The following is a 22,233-nucleotide window of genomic DNA, read 5'->3' on the forward strand; positions in this document are numbered from 1 at the left end:
CAATTTAGAGTGGATTTCAACTAGATAAAATTAAAGGCATTATTTAAAAAAAATGAAAATGACCTGTGAACTGTTTGCATCTTAAATTTGAGTGATGTTCTGTTATGTAATGCAAACAATTAACATAATGAAAACATCATGAAAAAGAGCAGGCGTGTCCAAACCTTTTTCCACAGACAAAAATCAAAGGATGCCACTTTGCCACTTTAGTATTTTCATTTTTATTTTATTTTATAAAAAGGATTAAAAAAAACGAAGTACTTATATTTAAAACCAAAGCTTTGTTATTAATTAATTTGTATTTTAATATATATTTTTTTATTTTATAAAAAGGTTTAAAAAAATTGACATAAATTTAAATCCAAAGTTTTGTCATTAATTATACATATCAACATTTCGGAATTTTTCTTCACACTGTGCGTTTTTGCTCAATTTTTCCCAATTTTTCTATTTTACAGTGCTTCATTTTATTTGTACAACGTGCCGCAGATCAATAATAAACGAGTTGCTGGCCGCACATTGGCCATCCTAGCTCTAAAAGCACAGGTTTTCTGCATGGCCCGAAGGACAAAAGAATAGATTGTTGGATACGCAGCTATTTGGTGATTCTCTGTAATAAACATAGTGTGTGCAGTTTCAGGGCCATGTACTGTAATCATAGCTTTCTTTTAAGACAGTCATTCTTACAAATGTCTGCCAGCTTACACAGCTTCCTGAATAAGACACGTTTCATTACAGAGAAAACGACAACAACAACATCAACAACACTGCATTCTAAAAGAAAGACAAAATAAGATAGAGGCTGTATGCCCATGGAGAAATGTCAACATATTGATCCATTAGTCAACATGTAGATGACGTGTTCAATTATATGCTGCGTCATGCAATGTGTTCAAAAAGGGTGCAACAGAACCAGGAACGTCACTTACTGTATAATGTAATATAAGCTCAGTATACTTGCACACACTGAAAACACCCCGCAACACACAGACACACACACACACACCTGCTTGGCGCTGCGTTCAAACACCACATATTGCTGGCACTGATCCAGCCTTCGCTTTCTCATGGTCCAGAAGTGGAGCACTCTGTTTTCTCTCTGCAGCAACTCATTCAAGATATCTAGTGGAGAAAAAAAAAAAGACATCTGATCCAGCACATTCCATTACTGTACAGGAACACCCTAAACTTATAGAGTGGACCCTTGGAACTCGAATGGTTAAGTGACACGCAACCAAAAATTTAAAGCAAAATATGGTGCAAAAGTGGACAAAACACGTATTCATCAAAGTAAGTTAGTTACTTGTATAACTTATTTTTGCATTTTTGCACAAACTATGCTAAATATTTCTTAAATGGACTGTGTGCAGCAGGTTCCTCCAACTGCTCAGAGGGTGCTAACATTCGTACATACAAATCGTATTATATCCTGCCTCTTCCTGCTTTGAGTGAACTGACGTAAAACGTGCACGTGCACTAGTTACGCCCGTTTGCTAATGGTAGCAGTTTGGCAAAGTTTAGCTACGGACGTTAGCTATCATCAACATGATGCACGTTGTTGATCACCTCACGGATACTTTTTTTTGGGTGTGTACAGTATGTGCTACTGACATGCAAATGAATACCAACATCTGTGAGTGACACCCAAAAATGCCAAAAATCATTTTATTTGCGCCAAATTAAAATTGATGACAATTTTTATACAGTTTCATTCGTAAATGTATAAAATGTAGACTAGTAAAGTTTTAGGATCGAGAAAGCTCAACTCTGGAAGAGATTAATTCTGTTTTCATCACTTCTTCAGAGAAAAATCCGAACGAGCTGAAGGTCGAACAAGCCTTGTGGAATGCATTGTTTGGAATCCTTCAAAAATCTGTTGTGAATCAATTGAAGAAAGGTTGACTTGTGCTTCCACTTACTTTTAACCTGAGTCTCCGGAGCTTTGACGTGGGATAACATTCCAGGCATGTTAACACTGTTCCTGTGCAGGTACTTGAGGAAGACATCAGCATTGCGTCTGGCCAACGTGCAGGCCTGGAAAAGGCCACAAAGATGGGAGACTGACGACTGACATACAATAGAGTACCTCTCCCATAAATAGTAGTAGTTAATATTAAAAAACAGCATGATATATAGCACTTGCTAATAGACTGTGAGCTCCTTCCCACCTTGAGAAATGCCTCTTTCTGCTCCAGATGTTTGCTGACCATGGGAGTGACATGATCCGACTCACTGTTGGGGCCCAGTTTATCAGCACCACCACACCAGTCTTCTTCTCTCTTGTACTCCTGCTCCAAGCTTTCCAACACGCTGCACACCTGATATGCACATGAAGCACATAAATCCTCATAAATCTGACTCTGCAGACCGAGGCTTTCCATGCCTCTTGACGCTCAAAAATTAATTCTCATAATCCATTTCCATCATCTGGCCTCAAACTCCCGCCCTGAGATTGTCTAACATCCTTTCACATCTGTTTGGATAACACATGAGTTGGCATCCACTCTCCCTCCCACGCACACGCACACGCACACACACACACACACACACACCTGTTCAGAGGTCTTATAGAAGGCCACAGAAGCATTAACCAGCTTGAGTCTGTCCTCCATCTTCAGCATCAGCTGCTGCCAGTGGTCTGCCACCTTCAAGTTAAATGTGCACAAGTGAGCATGCTGTCAGATAGCATATGAAATATATTCCTCTACAAATAAAAGTGTAAGAGGGACAAACCTTCTCTGCACAGTCACGGATCATGTCCATGTCGTAATGGTTAGCCTGAAGAAGTGCCTCAGCCTTCTGCTGCACCTGAAGTGCACTCTGATGGGTTTTCTACAGGAGAGATAAGAGAACTATGTTCTACTAGTCTTCTTGGGGTTCACCTGTGTCTGTCTGTTTTTGTATCAGGTTCAAAATTACACCCAAATAGTCTAATTCCCATTTTACATACCGGTATGTCCCTTTACCAACTGTGGATTGGGTTAAAATTTGTTCAGCGCATCTGAATTGGGGTGTTTGATTCAATTGATGCCGAATATACAACCGACATACATTATACATTTTTTCCTACACGTCCTCGTCCTCTTTCTTTCCATGTTTACATTACTGGCCAAAAGTTCGAGAACACTCCAATTTTTCCAGTTATTTATTGAAATTCAAGTCGCTCGAGTCCAATGAATAGCTTGAAATGGTACAAAGGTACACTTCACAAAGGTGGCGAAGTGCCAGAGGTTAAAAAAAAAAACTCAGAGAAATTCAGTACAGAAACATACTCCATGAAGTATGTTTGTTTTCTTTTTACCTCAATCGCGTGTTGAAATTGTTCGTGCTCCTTCTGCAACTGCTCAGCCTCTTGTAACGAACTGGCCGTGATCAGTCCGGCATTCAGCATGGACTCACCATTCCGGATCCAACCCAGCACCTAAAAGACATGCACGCACGCACGCACACACACAAAAAGGCAAATTTGTTAGTAGACTTATACATATACAGTACACTCACACAGCAAACAATATACAGTCGCCCTTTGTTATTTTGCGGTTTGAATTTCGTGGCTTCACTCTATCAAGATTTTTTTTTTTATTACTAATAAAGCATGCTGAATAAGGCCTATTATTAGTCAAAAATACAAATAAATTAAGCATTCAATCATAGAAATGACTAAATAAACTAAAATACAAATATAAGGCATTCAGAAGACACATTCAAACACGCTGTGAATGTAATGTTTGGTGAGACACAAATGCCAGACTTGATCGCCGGAACAACAGGCTTTTATTGCAGGTTTGAATTATCTCACAGCAGGAACAATAATCCCTAATAAAAAGAAGGACTGTTGCTGCAGTAACCCATGCCAAGCTAAAATTCAACTCTAAACCCTTGACATCACTTCCTGCCCGCCACTTAGCTTTCCTCGGGAACACATTTATAGCAACACACAAGCATGTGTCTTATTGATGTCTGAAATTGATTATTGATTTTTATTATGTCTACTATATTGGGTAATACAAGTGTAAATGTGACTATAGGGGTGTTATTTCATGTCTAAAGGTCTCTAATAAAGTTAAAAAAAACATATTTTGAAGGTTGTAAACAGTTTTCTAAGCTCAAGCTCCAATATTGATATCGGTCCGATATCAGCCAAAAAAAGCAGTATCGTATTATATCGGCCTGCATCTAAAATGTCCGATATTAAAAGCAGTCCATTCGTGTCTCCGCACCAGCATTCTATTCATCATGCAGAACCCACGTGATCACAACAACACTCATAACAATTCCTCCGCTTTGTCACAATGTACACACACGTGCTATTTCATAAATTGCGCTCCACACCACACACAACCAGACCACACATCTGCAAGCATATAAGAGATGTCAAGAGTGATGAGACACGCAAACAGTGACTATGCTCCTGATCTGTGCTTACAGCAGCATCACATCACACGTGTGATCATCAGTGTGATCTAGAGAGCTTTGCTGTATTAGTCTGGGTGCAATTTATGTCGGTCTCATTAGGATGTTGGCAGTGTTGTTGCTGTGCAGCTATTATGATATCAGGCCTTGATCTGAATTATCAGCCATCCATGTAATAAACTCTCTGCACTCCATCCATGCCGCTTATCCTCACTAGGGTCGCACAGGTATGCTGGAGCCTACCCCAGCTGGCTTTGGGTGAGAGGCGGGGTGCACCCTGGACTGGTCGTCTCTGCAGTCTTTTCATGGTGAGAAGCTACTTCACTCATGAATAAACTTCTTGTTCACTTTTGGTCTATGCATATTTGCATTTGTTTTCCATAAAACCTTGCCTGTCTAGAACATACTGTGTGCATTGCTACATTTCACCGCCTACCTGAAGTAAAAATAAAAGAGAAAACTCCTGGGACGACTTTCTACAAGATCTGGCCTATTCATCCAGAAGATCATTTGTGAGGTCAAAGATCAATGATGCTGGACAAAAGTGTTTAATGGGGTTCATGTCAAGTTTTTGTCCACCAAATGTATCCAAGCATGCCTTTATGGGCATTGCTTTGTGCACTGAGGCACAGTCATGCTTAAACCGAAACGGGCCAAAAGGTACAAAATATAAAGCTTGCAGTGGTAAGATCAAGCATTAAAATTCAAGGAGATCTAAGGTGTGTCTCAATATTTTAGTCGCTATAGTGTTGCTCTCGGAGCCTTGCTCTACATCTAACCATTCAGTACAGTACTTCACCCTGCTCACTGACTTTACAGTAGACCAGGAAGAATACAAAAAGCCAGAGACAGGCACAGGGAAGGAGAAACATTGGCGAGAGGTGAGTCATCAGTCCGTGGTCGTGTACAGACAGAACGGGCTTTTAACACACTGCTGTGACATCATGTTAAGCTGTGGCAAGACATGCTATTAAATCTTGTGAACACTTAAATGCCCGCCTGAGTAACAGATACTAAAACCCCACAGCTTTTTTTTTTAAATCCAAACATTGACATATCAAAGGTTCTTAAATATTTTTCATTTATATCTTGAATGGCTTTCTTTAATCTTAATGCTTCAGCGCCCATCTCCTTCATATTCCCGCACGTACCTGTTTGACCTCAGCCTGAAGGTGTCTCAACTGGACACACTGCTCTAAATGTCTCCGGTGCTGCTCGGCAGCCACATCCAGCTCCTGCTGCTTCTCATGGAGAAACTCCAGGAGATCCTGAACCCGCGTGGCCATGTCCACATCTCGGTCACATAACAGCTCCACACCTGAACAATACATAGATAACATGGCATAATGTTATAATTAATGATTCACCTTTGATTTCAGTTGCTATCCACTAGCTGATTTATGATAGATTGGGGAAAAAAAGTCTTTTCTCATTTGAAATTACAGTATGTCTGCAAACTGTATGACAGACACTTTTGGCACTGGCATAATCTGTGTTTAGGTTACAGTGTATATTGCCGTGTTTCACTGCAGCATTCATTATTGCTGCATGGCTAACAATGATAAACACCAAAGTGTCCTGAGGCAAGTTACATAGATTGTTTGTCAACAGATATTTTATGTCATGTGCGTCCTAAAAATGTGTTACCTCTGCATATACCATAGCTATTACTGGGGAGTGAGCATAGTCGACTCATTAGAGCACAGCTAATGGGGATCCCTACAAATAAACAGATCTCACTTGTAAGAAAACGGCTAAAACACTCGGATAAACAAATAAACATGGTAGGTGTGCAACAACAGTACCTTTATTTACAGTATTTAGTCACGGAGAAAGCAAGGACAACAAAACCGAAACATGGTAACTTTCCGAAAGTGGGCATATCACACATCAGCGCACATAAAATAGCAACAACATGGCTTGAAAAACAAGAACTTGCCAAAACTCTCAGTTAGCAGCCTAATTTATTTTATTACAATCCACAGTCGGCGTATAAAATGAAGTTGGTGTAACAGCCTTACCCGTTTTAAATGATACGGCATCTTGGTTTCTGTTTGACACGAGTTGCACTTTACTTTCCTTGGGTATTCTTTAACCTTTTCAAAATACTTCCACACTTGGGACGATTTTTTTTAGTCGCCATTATGAGCCGATAAGTCTGCCGTAGCGCTCACCTCAGCTCCCAACTGCAGCGGGTGATTTTATAATGCGTCGTAAATATACCTGTACATGTAGGTCTTCTGTATAAAGCTAAACTCACACGTCAATTTCAATTCTTTGATCACACAAATTAGGCTGATTTTGTATCCAAATGGGCTATGTATAACAAAAACATAAACAATCTAAGTAAAAATGTATGCTCAGCAGCAGCCATGGGCACCCTCATGTAGTCAGAATGGTACAATTTTGATCACATGATATTTTCATATGATTCGAATGCAAGGTTGATAGTCCAATCAGACTCCTCTATATTCTCTATATTCCAAGACAGTCCAAGCTATCACACACCGCGACACACTGGGGCTTTCAAGGCTTTCAACCCTTGAATAGCAGCTGGGTGGGGGTCAGGTGCCTTGCTCAAGGGCACCTGAGACCTGTTTGCCTCATCGTTCACTCACCAGATGCCTGGACCTCCGTGACGTACTGCAGCAGCTCCTGGCCTTGGTGGATGACGTCAAAGGTCAGGTTGTTCATGGTGAGTGCCTTGTCTGCGTGATGCTGGAGCTTCTGCTCAGCCAGCGTCAGGTCTTCTGTGTCAAAGTCAGTCATCTGCTGGGACAGCTCCTCGTTCCATGACTCCAGATCGGAGATGATCTATAAGCGGCAGAAATAAGACAGAAGTAAATGGCGTGTGAAGGAGTGGAGCTGCTCAAGCTTGGAACCACATTTGGAAACTTTAGTTGTTCAAAATGGCCTCTGTACTCCTCACTATAGCCCCTTTCACACTGTCTGTCAAAGCAGACTTTTACTGAGTCGCTCTTCTGTATGAATTACACTGACACAGAGGGAGAAAGTTATTTTAATTTTCAGGCAGCATCAAAAGGGGCAGAGGGCGCACTATGCCTGTTTGAATGGGAATAATGCCCTGTTGCGGTGAAACTAATTACTGTATCTGATTGCAAGATTCTGTGCTACTATGTTAAAGAGCACACAGTTACGACAATTTCCCATGTCCCGGGATTCTGTGTGTGAGCGGCTAGGCAAATAAATGTCAGATCTAATGGTACGGCTTCGATGCGCCACATTTGGCAGATCGCTATTTAGTAGGGCTGCGAAACAAAACTCGTTATTGTCGTGGCGGCCACCTGCATACAGGGCTTGAAGATGATATAGTGCAAGCAACTTCGTGACAGACGCACACAGTCTGACGGTCTTTCAACTTTATTGTAGACCTCAACACGCCAACAGCGGCATGCTCAACATCAACATTACAACACAAGCACATTGTTTTTTTTTTTTTTAATGCACATTGTGTTCTGAATTGCTGCTGGTTTTGCTGTGATAATTATTACTTATCATTTAATTTATATTATTGAAGTTTTTAAATAACTATTCTGTTCAACCTGCAAAATACTGTAGAAATAACACAACATTGTTTTTGGACAAAATGGTTATGTTTTCCCATTTTCAGATATCTATTAATATCTACTAATGTATCTATTTACTACCTACGGTATGTATATATTTTCCTATTTTAATTCATTTACCGGTTTGGGCACTGTTTAAGCACCGACACTGTTTCAAAAGGCCCCGGTATCCGAAAATATGCACCGTAATTTCCAGTGTATAAGCTGCTACTTTTTTCTCCTGCCTTGAACCCCGCGGCCTATACAGTAATGCGGCTAATATGTGGTCACACTCTGGTCTCGCGACATCTCGTCTGCTTCGGAGTAGTGCCCTCATCATGCATGGATGCATGGAGAGTCGGGAGGTCCATGCAGTACACTGTAATACCGAATGTGACCAGTAGATGTAGTTATATCCTCAGTAATGTTGAGCAAACAGCTAAAGAAAAGACACTTGCTTGGGTGTTCTAGCATGAGAAGAGTGTGTCGGATTACAGTACGCCTTGCTGGGCCACACCAAGTGGCTCCACCCGATCTTAATCGTGTTTCTACCGACCTCCGGGGCGGCACATTGGCTACTTGGAGAGTGTGTCCGACCACAGTGCACCTTCCCATCAAACCAAAATGTAAATATTGCATAGTACACATCTCTGCATGTGAGACTAAAATATGTTTACAAGCATGCACTTTAAAGGCAATTTAACTCACGCACATGCAGCTATCGCGGCCATATCAGAACTCCTATTATGAAGAAAAACAGTAAACCAAAAGCCAGACAGCCACCTTAAGTCGACAGCACAAAGTCTGCCATAAAAAGAATAACAAGAGATAGCGTCTCACTCCGATGATGCACGGCTGGTAAAGCAGATGTCAGTGCTTGTCTTAGACTACCATCACACTGAATCATGACACAATGGGCACTCTGGCAGCAAGATTGTTTCCACGATTCATCACTTTCTGCAACTTGTTAAATTGTCTAAGGAAACAAAGATCTTTCATATTTCTCAAGGTTGAAGCAAATATTTACAACGGGGTGTCCAATGCTTCATCTTTTTTTTTTTAATTGGCACATTAATGTAATTTAACAAGGACATTTTAAAAAATTTAAAAAACTGTAAAAATGAAAAAAATCAGCAGTCATTTGACAAGAATAAAAGTAATTTATTAAAAGAAAAAAATTGTAATCTAATGAAAAAAGGGATCATTTTTAAAGAATAAATGTGTAATATTATGAAGAAAAATAATGTCATTTAAGTAGCATAAAGTTTAAATATTAAAGAAAAAAGTCATGATAAGAAACAAAACAAAATAAAGTTTTGTAATTTTTGGAAAGTTATAAATAAAAAGTTATATGATGGTATTATGTGAGTAAAGTCCAAATATTAAGTGGATAAAGTCATGATATTACAAAAAAAAATTACAAATGTTATTTAATTGGAAAGTTTAAATATTTGAAAAAAAAAAAAAACAACAAAAATGGGGGGAAAAAGTACAAAGTTGGTAATAACAATAATACGCTTTTTCACCGATAACATAGATGATGCATTCTTGAAATATACAGTATGTATACATAGTTAGCATATCTACATGTGCTGCTTTAAAAAAATGTCAAATTCGCCCTTGCGTTTAATTTTTCAGTATGTTGCCCTTAGTGGAAAAAGTTTGGAGGCAGAAAGACACACAAGGAAATGTACAACGCATGACATGAAACAGCATTAATATCTCTCAGATTAAAAACAAAAAAGAAGATCTTATATATTTAAGAATGTGTCCACTTGACAGGTATGAAGTTACCATGTTCTAACAACTGAATGTATACACAATGTGTTGAGCGCTGTAACAGGACCATACAAGGTACTTACTTATAAGTACAGTAAAACTTGATCTGTGGGTATAAATGAAAAGATGCTTTTGCAGCTGCCCTCGTTCCCTCAGTCATGGACATTGGCTGACCTCTCCAAACACAGTTTCATGTGTCTAGAAGCTTATATGGCGACAGACAATAGTTTATTATGAGGCACACGGCAATTCTACAGTAATGTCCTCTACCTAATATGCCCTTAGTAGTGCATATTAGTGATAAAAGAGATTACTTTACCTAGAGGAATGCCCTCTTAAGGCGACTGAGCAATTTTATTTTGTTTTTCATTTGAAGTGCCCTGATGTAATTGGGTATGTTGTTCTATGTATGCAATGGCATGGTGTAGTTGGACAATTATGTCATCTATGTGTTTTGTTAGTGATAGGGTAACCGTGTAATGTGGTGTGGTAATTGAATTGTTCTCGTGAACACTGATAAAATGGTCACTGGTAAATACAACTGCAGACAAAACCGTGCTTGCAAAAGTCTACATGAAGAATGAAGCAATGCATGTTTGTTTATAGTATGTTTGCAATTCTTGTCAACAAGAGTATATTTCTCATATTTAGAAACGATATCTGTTTTCCCATTTTTAAATTGACAAAAATGTTTAAAAACGATAGTTGTGGAACATCTTTTCTGATATGAATGAACTTTAGTATGTACTTTATGTGCAGCAGTTACAGTATGTAATATACTGTATACATAGACATTTCTGGAAGGCCCTCAGCAGCCATTTAATATTACAAAAATAAGATTTACCACGTTTTTGACACGGAGATTTATTTGTGTGAAAAGTGCTTCGCGCATTTCGATTCACACAAATTCACACCAGATAGGAGGCTAACTTTCCGAGGGCTCCGAATAATCTTATCAAACTGCCCCAACAGATGAATACAATACCCTTAACATTGTGTGATGATTGACTAAGCTGACGACCAAGGGGAAACTCACCAAACACTCATCTGTACTCTTCCCTCTTCTCCGCATACAGTTGAGTAAAATGCCGTCGCTGTGCAAAAATACCATATCATTTGCTGTTAGTGCTGTGAAGTCCAACCGAGAGAGGAGATAAAGCTCTTTTGCCTCTTTTCCAGCAGTGTGCAGCAATACCGAGGGAATCATCTCAAAAGAAACCTCCAAGAGGCAGCGCATGTCTCACCTCACCTCAGAGACACGCCCCCATTAGAGGCAGGAGGGAGTGTCCTTGAGTGTGTATGTGTTTGTGTTTCTTGTCCCTGTGTGTGCATGATGCAAATGGGAGGGGAAGAAAACCCCCTCACACCAGTCATCATGCTTTGACGTATTAATCCCATGTTGTTTTTTCTCCGTGTAACTCCCTATGCGGACAAATGGATTGAAAAGCATTGATTTTACCGTACAGTCAAAATCACAGATCTGTTTGCTGACACCATTGCTTGAATACCATCTGGTTTGAGGATCTAACATCAAGACAAGCTAACTGTCGCTGTCAAGATCTTTTGTATTTCAGTCTGCCTGAACTTGAAAAGGCTGAGAAGATGGTAGAGGAATGCTTTATCAACTCAACTCCAATACATTTCCCTGAGTTTATTTCACACTATTTGTACAGTAGGAGCTTGTCAGATTAATTTGATAACCAGTGGTCTTCCCTACTTTCAATCATTTCAGTAGTATCTTCTGTTTTTGACTAAATGTACAATTGCAATCACAACTGCCTCATTCATATCATACATGTCACATAGGTATGTGCGCCATACTCACACATCATACGCCATACAAGATAGCAGCATAAGAACGTTTAATGACTAGTAGTGCTGTCATGTGGCATTAACATTGAACAGTATATTTTCAAACAAGTCACTTCTCAATCAACAGTCATGAACGGATGTACTTCAAAGTCACTGACCACCAAGGCAATGGCTTTAAAAAAAGCCTGAATGTCTTGTTACTTGTTGTTTACTTATTTATGTACTTATTCTAACTTATTGTCTTACTAAATTCTTATTGCCTTTTTATTTTATTTTATTTTTTATCTTTATCCTAAAATTTGTATGTCTTTGTTTCATTTAACAATGTACAATATATATACAGCAATCCCTTGTTTATCACAGTTAATTGCTTCCAGACCGGGCCGTGATAAGTGAAATTTCCGCAAAATAAGATTCCTTATTTGTAAATTGAATATTTTCATAGTCAGAGCATAGAAAACCAGTTTACAACCTTCTAAATATGGTTTTTAAACATGATTGAAGACATAAATAAGACTTGTGCTCGTGTGTGTTCCCTAGGGCAGCTGAGTGGCGGGCAGACAGGAAGTGACGTCGGGGGGTTCAGAGTTGAGTTTTACGTTGGTTACGGCCGCAACAGTAGCCCGTGTTTTTATTATTGTGCTTGTTGTGAGATAATTCAAGCCTGCAATACAAACCTTGTTGTGGCAATCAAGTCTAAAACTATGTCTGAGTCCTAGTGACCAGTGTAGGATACTACATATTATTCACAGCGTCTTTGAAAGCGTCTTATGAATGCCTTGCATTTGTATTTTAGTTCATTTAAACATTTGTATGCTTGAAAATGCTTAACTTTGGCAAAAAAAATTGTAAAATGTGCTCCAATTTGCCTATTTTTTGGACTAACAAAAGGCCATATTCAACCATGAAACAATGTGATTTATGAAAATATTTTTGAAAAAACCTGAGTGTGAAGTTGCTAAATTCAAACCACGATGGGATGACTACTGTCTTTTTTTTTTTTTTATTTAAACTCATATTAGCTTAAGAGTAATTATTTTCTTTTCCAAAAACAGCTTTAAATCACTGTCATTTGATATTTTGCATCCAAAAACCTCTTCACTCTTCACCATACTTTCATGATTACGCCCTTCATCTATTTTTTTTGTTCATCCTGTGATCATTACTGCTACTGTGTTCAACCGCTTGCTAGAAAACCCATGTTATTCCGTTGTTTCGCATGGGGAGGATGAGGCTAAACAAATCAAATTTCAATGTATGTCTACTCACATCTATGGCATCCCTCTCGAAGATGCGAAGCTGGAGGAAGAGCTCCAGTTTGATCTTCCTCTCCTGGAAAAGCTCCTCCATCTGGCCCTGGGCCTCATCCAGCTGCTGGAGAACACTCTCAATGTGTGCCATGGAGCTGTTGTGGGGGGTCTTGTTGCTGGAGATGGCAGAGTCTCTGTGCACAGAAGACACACCATCAAAGTTGGATCAGCGTCCAATAATGTCAGTAACTTACACAATTAGCACAATATTTAGTACACTATGATTTAGTATTGGCAGCCCCTCAAAGCAAGATTTGCTGCGCCAACATGGGGGGACAAAGTCAACGCGCCACTTTTCCGGTTTCTGAGGTAGTAACAAAGCTGTAACAAAAGGCGGGACACCACCTGTATGGAACGAAATAGTGGAAACGGTGTTTTAATATCCGAGCCTCACATCTCCTGCTGTTGTATTGCAAGCGATTGTTAGACAGCAGCTGTCCGACTAGCATTGTACACCCAGTATATGTCACACCAGACGGCGGCTCTGACTTCATCATACATCTAATTATCTGTTTGCAGGATTTTGTGTCACACAGTTAGGGCAATATGGCAAAGTGGTGTCTGTGTGTGAGGCCAGATCTTCTTTAATGTCTCAGATGAACTCATTTTGTGGGACCTCTGTGTGAAAGGCTAGTAATTCAATATCTTGGCAAAAGCATCATTTTTTTTGATACAGCTCTCGTATTGGATCTGGATCTTATATTGGATCTGGTAATAGATTTACAGGAGCACCTAATGTACACCACATAGTGTATTTTTGTCCAGTACCATACATGGAAAAATGAAAGTCTTTATTCTCCCCTGTGCATTGTTGAATTATCCATATAAAGGGGAATCTCAGTTTTTGTCAGTAATCCATTCCAAATGGTCCAACGATGTATGAAAACCATTTTTTCCCATAAGAAATGATGTACAACCAACTAATCCAGTCTAGACACCCAAACATATGAACACAAAACACAGTTGTACAGGCAGAAAACAAAGCGGAATACAAATAAATTACAAATTAAATGAGCAAATGCACCTTTAACTTACCTTTTAAATTTATTTTAAACTAGCAAACACATATGAGTAGTGGGAGCGGAGGGAATTGAACGGAAGAAGCACACCAACACTGTTTCATTTTAGTGCGATACTTTAAAAAGTGAACGGTGAGAGCTGTGTACTTGCTCATTTCAACTTTATTGTAAACTTAATTGCAATGCGGACGACACAGTGCTTGAAAAGAGGAAGGACAGAGACAGATACAGAGTTGTTCATCATTCTGTGTGTGAACTATGAACAAGGAAAGCACCCACACACACACATAATAAAGATTAAAACATTCCCTGTACGGCACCCGTTTGTAGTGTTCCAACTCTGACAGAACCACTGTCCATTTTTCACAGTCACTAATGTGTGGATGCTTTGTTTGGGTACTCAACTTGTTTGTTTGTTAGGCGCACTGTTTGGCTGTATAATAACTGAGACAGCGTATAGAAACAGAGACAGAGATATATTTGTGTCAAAAACTAAAAGCTACAAAAACCAGGGCATACAAAATCCAAGGTTCCACTGTATTACTGTAAGGGTGTGAAAATAGGGCTCACCTTAGCTGCTGTATGAGGTCTTCCCCCTCCTTGATGACATTGACAGTAGCTTGCAGGGTGGTCTGCTGCTGCTGACCGAACCGCTTGATCAAATCCTGCACCGCTTCCACGGATTCTGCGTACACATCATCCAGGAGCTCCTTCTGAAGCTCCTCCAGCCAGGTCCACAGCTAACAAGAAAGGCAAGCAGTTAAAATGCAACATAACACAACAACTGAGGGCTCACTCTTGATAGGAGAGAAGAGCCATAAAGGAAATACAAAATGACTTGGTCCCTTGACTTAAATACAATTTCCTCAGGCACTTTTTGTAAAAGGTTGTTTAACTTTGTTACCCATCTAAATCCAGGAATATACCCTTCTGTTAACTTTTCATTAATTCATTAATACTGCTATTTTTCCATATTTTTCTGTATGAAAAGAAGATTAGAAAATAAAAGGAGACAGCATCTGGTAATTCCATTTCTAAGGCACAACAATTTGGATAGAATTTTACAATCATGGTGCATGGTGAATAGTGGTTAGCTTGTCTGCATCACAGTTAAGAGGTACGGGTTTAAAATGAAAACATCTCTGTTTGGAGTTGCATGTTGTCTCCATACTTGCATGGGTATTCACCGGGTACTCCAGTTTCTTTTCATATTCCAAAAACATGCAGGTTATTTGGAAACTCTAAATGTGTGAATGTGACTGTGAATGGTTGTTTGTCTATATGTGTCCTGCAAATGACTGGCGAGCAGTCCAGGCTGTATCCTGCTAGAGTACATTAACTACAGTGACTACTAGGTGAGTGCAATAAGGTTCTTCCTTGGCCCATGCTCCACCTAAAAAAAATATTTTGGGTGTTTCTGTGCTTTTTGCATAATGGAATAGACAATCAAATTAATAAAACTCAAGCCATTTTGTACAATACGTACACAGTTTATGTTGTGGAATTGCCAGCGTACACATGCTGGAAGGCTCAGCACATGTACGAATTGATAAATACACATAATGAGAGGAAATCAAATCCAAGCAATTCTGATTCACACTGGTGTTTTGTCAGTACCGGTAGTCATTTTCGTAACAGATTTGCCATCTGGGTGAGTTGGCTCGGTCCATTAAAAGCTCTGGCCAAAGCATCCTGGTTACAGGAGAGGCCCTGGCACCGCTGCCTGTCTAACACCCATAATGCCTTCTCAGAAACGTTGCCACCACCTCCTGAGCAACATCCATCCATTTTCTATGCCACCTATCCTCACTAGTGTCGGCCCTGAGTAACATTCTAAACATTACCTGGCATACTACAATGAGAGACAATCTAATGTATCTAAAATAGATACATCAGAAATACTTTACGGACGTAAGAATGTGTTATGCCCTGAAAATACAATCAGTGAATGAGAATATTCACAGGCATGTTGTAGAACTTGAGAGACAACATGCATATGCATAATATTCTGCAAACTAATATGTTTAATCATTCAACTGTCAGTGATAGGATATTCTAGTAGTAGCCTTTCCTTTATAAACAAATATAACTTGAGGAGATTTCTTGTTTGGAGCGAAGCTCCAAAGATGGCGCCCTCCGTGGCAGACGTCTCTGTGACACTCTATCTTGGAGCTGTACCGTGACAACAGGGCAGCCAGAATCCAATCAGACTGTAAACTATGGCATCACTACTATAAATGATAATACAGTAATATGGAAGTGGTAGTGTACAAGGCATTAGTGGAAGTGCACATTAAGTGCTTTAGGCACACATTAGGCACTACCTCAGTGTTCCCAGTGTCAGCGTGTGGCTGTTTTTTCCATCAGAGTTGAACAGCTGCTTGCTACAGTACTTGTTGACGCCCAAGCAGAAGCTGTAGTAATTCTACATTTGATCAATTTTACTTATGATTTGTCAGATCAACCCACGTAGATGTTCGACTTGTCTGCATCCTTAATCACCGAGCGGTTTTATTGACGCTTGTTGCATTTGGCGAAGTGCCCACTTTCAATCACTGGCGATCATCTGCTTCAAAACACACCTCATACAGTATATAGAAGAGATTCGTGTTGATCATTAACGACATGGTTGGTATACATAGCAAGTACAGTAAGTTTCTTGCGTCATGCATTTATTCGATAATTAAATATAAGCAATCAACAAAGATGAAGTATCCACCGAGCAGGCGTGAGCTCCACCTTTGTAACACCGTGCAATACATGTCTGAAAGCTGTAAAACCCCCTCCACAAAGCAATCCAGCCCTTGACCAACATCACCAAAAAGGCAGAGCTTGGACACAATCCCTCTCGCCATCCTGGCAAAACACGCATGGGTGTCCAAAGTGTGGCGCAGGGACCATCTGTGGAACATTGTTTCATTGTACTTTTCTCAAAATTAAAGTTAAAATCTTATCTTGTCTCATTCTCTTGGACCCAATCTTGTGCATCGTCTTGTCTCGTGTGTTGGGTGTCCGACACACCCCAGTAAAGTAATAAGTACATACTTAACCAATGAAATTTAAGACAGTGAATCTGTTCTTCCTGTCATTAGTCTGTGTACTTGACTCCAACATACCAAAGGCAGCAATATAGCTACACACACACACATGCACATGCACGCACACACACACACTGACCTACACTGGTATGAGATGACAGATGGGATGAAGGTGATTAGTCCATATGGACATTAAAGACAAGCTTCATTAACAACGCTGTAATTCTGTCTGTCTTTATGGGTTTATGTAAACAGGGTCTCGTGTTAACACAAGCAGAGTCTGGTGCTTTATCAGTGTGAAAAGGTTAATTAGGACAGCGAGAGATGTGTGACATATCCCACTATCATAACCATTGAAGGGGGGAATCAGGGATGAGAAAATTAAGAATGCTCCTCCAGTAAACATTAAAAACCTCTAACATTACTTTAGAGTCAAATTACATTATGCAGGTCTATTTGCAGTATCATGGAGGGAGTCTTAAAATGTATTCATCTTTACAAAACACACCATACAAACAAATAGCAAAACCCTCAAAATATGTAGTCTAAGAGATAAAGTTTCAGTTTCATTCTATGTTGTAGCAGAGCAATCCCCTGAAAACATAGAAATATGTCTCAAAATATGGGTTTGGATGTGCTTCTGTTCTTATGTGCTATAACTTTCCAAAAGTATCATTTTCTTTTCTGTCCCAGACTTCATTTTTTATTTGCTTGATGAATTCTGAACCGAAATGTGTCTGCTAGAGGAGAATAACCCCTCCTACAGAATCCACAATCCACAATCCAGCTGTAATTCATTGAAAAATGGCTACACTACTACGCAAAAGTTATATGTTTGTATATATACTGTAGGTATATGTGTATGGCATTTAAATGTCCACGCAGGTGTCTAATTGGGTGTGAAAACAAAAAGGGAGATCAGGACAAACCTCTTTGACGTGTGTGTGGAAGGAAACCGACATATCGAGTAGGACCTTGCGTTGTTCAACACGCCGTACGAAGTCCTGGATGCGATCTTCAAGCTGGTGGGCAGCCTGGTATATTTCCTCTGGGTCGCATTCTCCGGTCTGGGCCAACTGCTCTGCTGCCTCAAGCAGCTTGTCAGCATTAGTGTAGGTGTTCTGTAACACGAAGATTACATAACATCATCCATGAACTCAACTGTGGAAATGTTAGTAAACATTATTAGAATAACTTAAAGAAGATAATAAGGGTGAGTAAGAGTTATTCTAACAACGGATATAGCTTCCTCTGAAGGCACATGAAACAGGAAAAATATAAAGCTCACCTGTGCAACCTCTTCAAAGTCTTCGTGTCTCTTCTGCAGAGCTCGTGCTCTGTGCAAAGACTTCCCAACACCAGTGTGTTTACTGAGGAAGGCCTCACCATGATTTTCTATCCAGTCTAGTACCTTCAAAGACACATAAGCGTTCATACATTTTCATTGCTCAAACTGTATGTAACTATATTGTAGTACAGCTTTTAGACCAATAGGGGGTGCACTAGACCGTAAAGGCGCTCTGCATCCCATTTGAATTGCAAGGATTTATGTCATCTACTGTATCTCATGTATTCTCTTCTGCTTCATCTTCTAATCTTCTTGTGCCATATATCTTAATTGATCGTTTAGATAGCAATGCAAAGTGCAATGCAAAGTGTCAAAATTACATTGCGTCCACTGTGAATGAATGTATTTGGCAACTGTATGCTTTATATAAATGAACTAGTGTGTAATGGCTAGAAATGTTTATTTCAAGGTCTCAGGCAATGTACATTCACAATGCCTTCGACACACGATGAGGCAATAAACTGCATCTCCATGGAAACCACTACCAAGAGAGATGGGTGATGAGAGGCAGGACAGAAGAGGTGAATACTAGAATCATGGAGATGCTGCCTGAAAGAGAGTGAGGAAGACAGAACGAGGGGGTAGAGAGGAAGAGAAGAGTTCATGCCCAAAGGGTAGAAAACAGAGAAGGCGGCATACACCAACTCAGTAGTTTTGATCTAAGACCTTCGCCATCGAGACTGTCTTATGGCGTTTCGCTCAGTAGATGGATGCTCTTACTTTAAAAACCCAGGAGGAAGCACAAAAGGCTTTGGAGATGCTTGAGCTGATTATATTACATCCTTTATATCATATATCTGCTACCCAGTGTTGAAATGCTCTCTGTTACCAGTAATACACCAACACATGAATTATTAAGCTGCTTTTACAATAATGTGAGTGTTGCTTGCTCACTTGTTGTACATCCTGTTGAAAAACACACAGCTGCAGGCGCTGGTGCAGGCGGACTTTGCGATGCTGCCAGATGTTTTCCAGCTGCCTCTGATGATGGAGCACCTCATGAATGATGTCCAGGACGTGGTGCACCGCCTTGGAGTAGTTTGCCGACGCCATCAGTGAATCTGCACTCCCTGGCGTCAAAGGTCGCTGCAGTTTGTCTAATAGAGACTTCCCATCCTGGCTTACCTGGTCAAGGTGAGATGATGCAACAATTATATGATAATGATGCAAACTAAAAACAACCACTGGTGAAACCTTCAACGAGAACCATGACAAACGCTGTATAAAAACTGCTTTTAGAAAGATATGGACTCTCTGTTCGTTTTACAATTCATTACAGGTAGTCCACTAGTTCCGTTTACAGACTGTGATGTAAGTCAAGTTTTGTTGTCAGTCGGCTCTTATGCCTAAATTATACTTATATTACCCCCTAAGTCGCTCACACTGTACGCAGAACACATGAAATACATATAAAATACAGTAATAAGAAAGATAAAATACAATAAAGAAAACAGATAACATACAATAATGCAATCCATAATGAATCCATGTGGTTGTCTTGCACACTGGTGTGTGTTACAAGGAGTGAGAGACAGGCTTACTGGAAGAAGAAAGTCTCAATAAGACCACTACGCTCCTTATGCTGTTATCACTGTCCATTTCATAGGAGAAGATCCTTTCACATGATCAAGAATACCATCTTTGTGCTTTATGATGGTCGCTGCAACAGCTTGAACATTGCATGCAGCCAATGTTGAAACTCGGAATGCCGTAAACAGAGGACCACGTGTATTGTGGTTGTAGATGGCAGTGGTGTATGACTCTAACGTATACTTTAATAATATTTTTCTTCTCTCAAACAGCTCAATAACGCAACCAGAATGTTAGAATCGCATTTCTGTCTGAAGCAGTGTAGTTCAACAGCACTGCAACCTACTACCAACCCCATTATTATCAATTATAAAAATGTCACTAATATTATTCAATTAATTTCTCAACTTGCCGTTATTATCTTTATAACTTTAATTGGATTGTGCTCGGTTGAAAATAGTACATGTCAGTCAGTTTGCATTTTGCAAGCTCAGATGAGCTGGCCTGAATGTTGTGTACAGACCTCGGAATATGCAGTGGTAATGTGCTCATATAGACCCTGGTGACGGTGGATCGTGTCTTCCAGATCCTGGAGTTCCGAGGGCAGGTCACCCTCACCACAAGCTTTGCACCATGGCTCCACTTTACTCATGTACTAAGAAGAGAACAAACATATTTTATGTGTAAATTAATTCAAAGAAATGTATTTTGCATGTACATAAACACAGTAATAGACCCTATACAATTCATCCATCCAACCATTTTCTACTGCCTGTATTGTTCAAGGTCACAGATGACTTTGGGCGGGAGGTGGACTACCGTACACACCTATCAATCATAGGACACATATAGAGACAGACAACCATTCAAACCATCACTGAGTGGGGACTGGACCCTTGTTGCCTACAACTGAAGTCAGGCAAGTCAACCAGTAGACAAGGGGTCGGCAACATTTAACGTCAAAAGAGCCATTTTGCCTCCTCTTCCATTAAAAAAAAAAGTTGGGAGCTGTTAAACATTACACTGCTTATAAACGTGTAAAAATTGTAATCTCTTTAACATGTTATCTGCACAAAATTCAACAAACTGAGCATTCAGCTGTCACGGCACAGTATCTGCCTCTCCTGGAGTCAGCACCTCGGCGATGAGAGTGTCACGGGCTCCGAGCACACCTGTACAGCACACTTCTCATATCGCCATGCTTCTGTTAATTACATTGTTTTATGTTACTGCGCAGTAACTTGCTTCAGACTCGACTCAAAACTCCCTCACTCTTTTTTTCTCATTGGATATTTCACATTCATTTTGAAAACGCACATTTCCCCTAGATCGGTGTTAAAAAAAAACAAAAAAAGGCACTGCACTCGGCGGAGGCAGCCACAACAAGGAGGTTGAAGAGCCACATGGGGCTCTGGAGCCACGGGTTGCCGACAGCTGCACTAGAATATCAGTGACTGCACCCTATATAATAAATAAGCAATGCTATTGAAAATTGCGTATGAATGCAGAGAAATGCCATTAAGTACTGTACAACGCATACTAGCATACTGTAGATTTGCATGGGTCTACCTGGTCTGCTTTCTGGTGGAAGCTGGCAGACATCTCCAGCAGGGTGCTTCGTTCATCCAGTGCAGCAGCGAAGGCCTTCCACTCTTGCTCCAACTGGCCTGAAATCTGCTGGATCTGCTGGGAGGCATAGTGGCCTGATTCCAGGAGCCGGTTCCCTACTGACATAATCCTATTGATGTTCACGTACACATTCTGTGACCATGGAGAGACAGGAGTGACAGAAAGAAGGAAAGATTCAGACGGAATTCATTTCTTATTTGATGTATTTTGCTGCTGAATCAATATCCTTTCATGATGATTTGAAGAACAGACGGAGGAGAATAGAGTAATACTGCTGTTTTATAAAAAAAATCTCTGCATTGTAAAGGCCATGTAAGTAAAATACAAACAGCAGCTGGTATCAGCTCATACTGAGTCTTGTCATATGTATTTATCTGGTCCAGTTCACTTACAGCTTGCAAGCTAAATACTGTTGTGCTTCTGCTAAACGAGCTAAGTCTACGCTTTAGGGCAACACATCAAATTTAAGTACTCTCCGAGCAGTTGCAAATTTTCAGCTTCTCCAGCACATTAAAGCAGTGGTAAATTAAACATTCATATGATTAGATAAAAACACAACATTATTTATAGGGAAAACAAGTTTTACGTACAGTTTAATGTAATTATGTTTTATTGAAGTCCATCTAACTTTCAAACTAATCACTCACGTGTTGTAAGTTGTGTTGTAAGACCATTTTTTTCAAGCACTTGATAAGCTTGAAAATGCTTTTAAAGAACATCAAGGATCTATGGGACATGTACGCTCTAATAATGTACCGTAATTTCCGGCGTATAAGCTGCTACTTTTTT

The 22,233-nt window shown here is 39.9% G+C and overlaps 1 protein-coding gene across 4 annotated transcripts in view; it reads right to left on the reverse strand.

The window, feature by feature from the left end:
* The window catches only part of triob (trio Rho guanine nucleotide exchange factor b), a 118,219-nt gene that overhangs the window by 34,819 nt on the left and 61,167 nt on the right, over positions 1–22,233 (reverse strand). For all 4 annotated transcript variants that reach the window (XR_008572041.1, XM_054781945.1, XM_054781946.1 and 1 more), the window contains exons 9-23: positions 21,385–21,576; positions 20,339–20,470; positions 19,180–19,410; positions 18,226–18,348; positions 17,867–18,058; positions 14,470–14,639; positions 12,840–13,014; positions 7,032–7,227; positions 5,565–5,731; positions 3,302–3,421; positions 2,734–2,832; positions 2,553–2,645; positions 2,169–2,318; positions 1,920–2,034; positions 1,007–1,122 (exon numbers count right to left, since the gene is read on the reverse strand). Coding sequence is in view for 3 of the 4 variants with exons in the window: in XM_054781945.1 (XP_054637920.1) it covers positions 1,007–1,122; positions 1,920–2,034; positions 2,169–2,318; positions 2,553–2,645; positions 2,734–2,832; positions 3,302–3,421; positions 5,565–5,731; positions 7,032–7,227; positions 12,840–13,014; positions 14,470–14,639; positions 17,867–18,058; positions 18,226–18,348; positions 19,180–19,410; positions 20,339–20,470; positions 21,385–21,576 (2,271 nt within the window). In the remaining variant the exon portion in view is untranslated. The remainder of the gene's footprint in view (positions 1–1,006; positions 1,123–1,919; positions 2,035–2,168; positions 2,319–2,552; positions 2,646–2,733; positions 2,833–3,301; positions 3,422–5,564; positions 5,732–7,031; positions 7,228–12,839; positions 13,015–14,469; positions 14,640–17,866; positions 18,059–18,225; positions 18,349–19,179; positions 19,411–20,338; positions 20,471–21,384; positions 21,577–22,233) is intronic.

Source organism: Dunckerocampus dactyliophorus, chromosome 7 (genome assembly GCF_027744805.1).
Source record: "Dunckerocampus dactyliophorus isolate RoL2022-P2 chromosome 7, RoL_Ddac_1.1, whole genome shotgun sequence".
NCBI lineage: Eukaryota > Metazoa > Chordata > Actinopteri > Syngnathiformes > Syngnathidae > Dunckerocampus > Dunckerocampus dactyliophorus.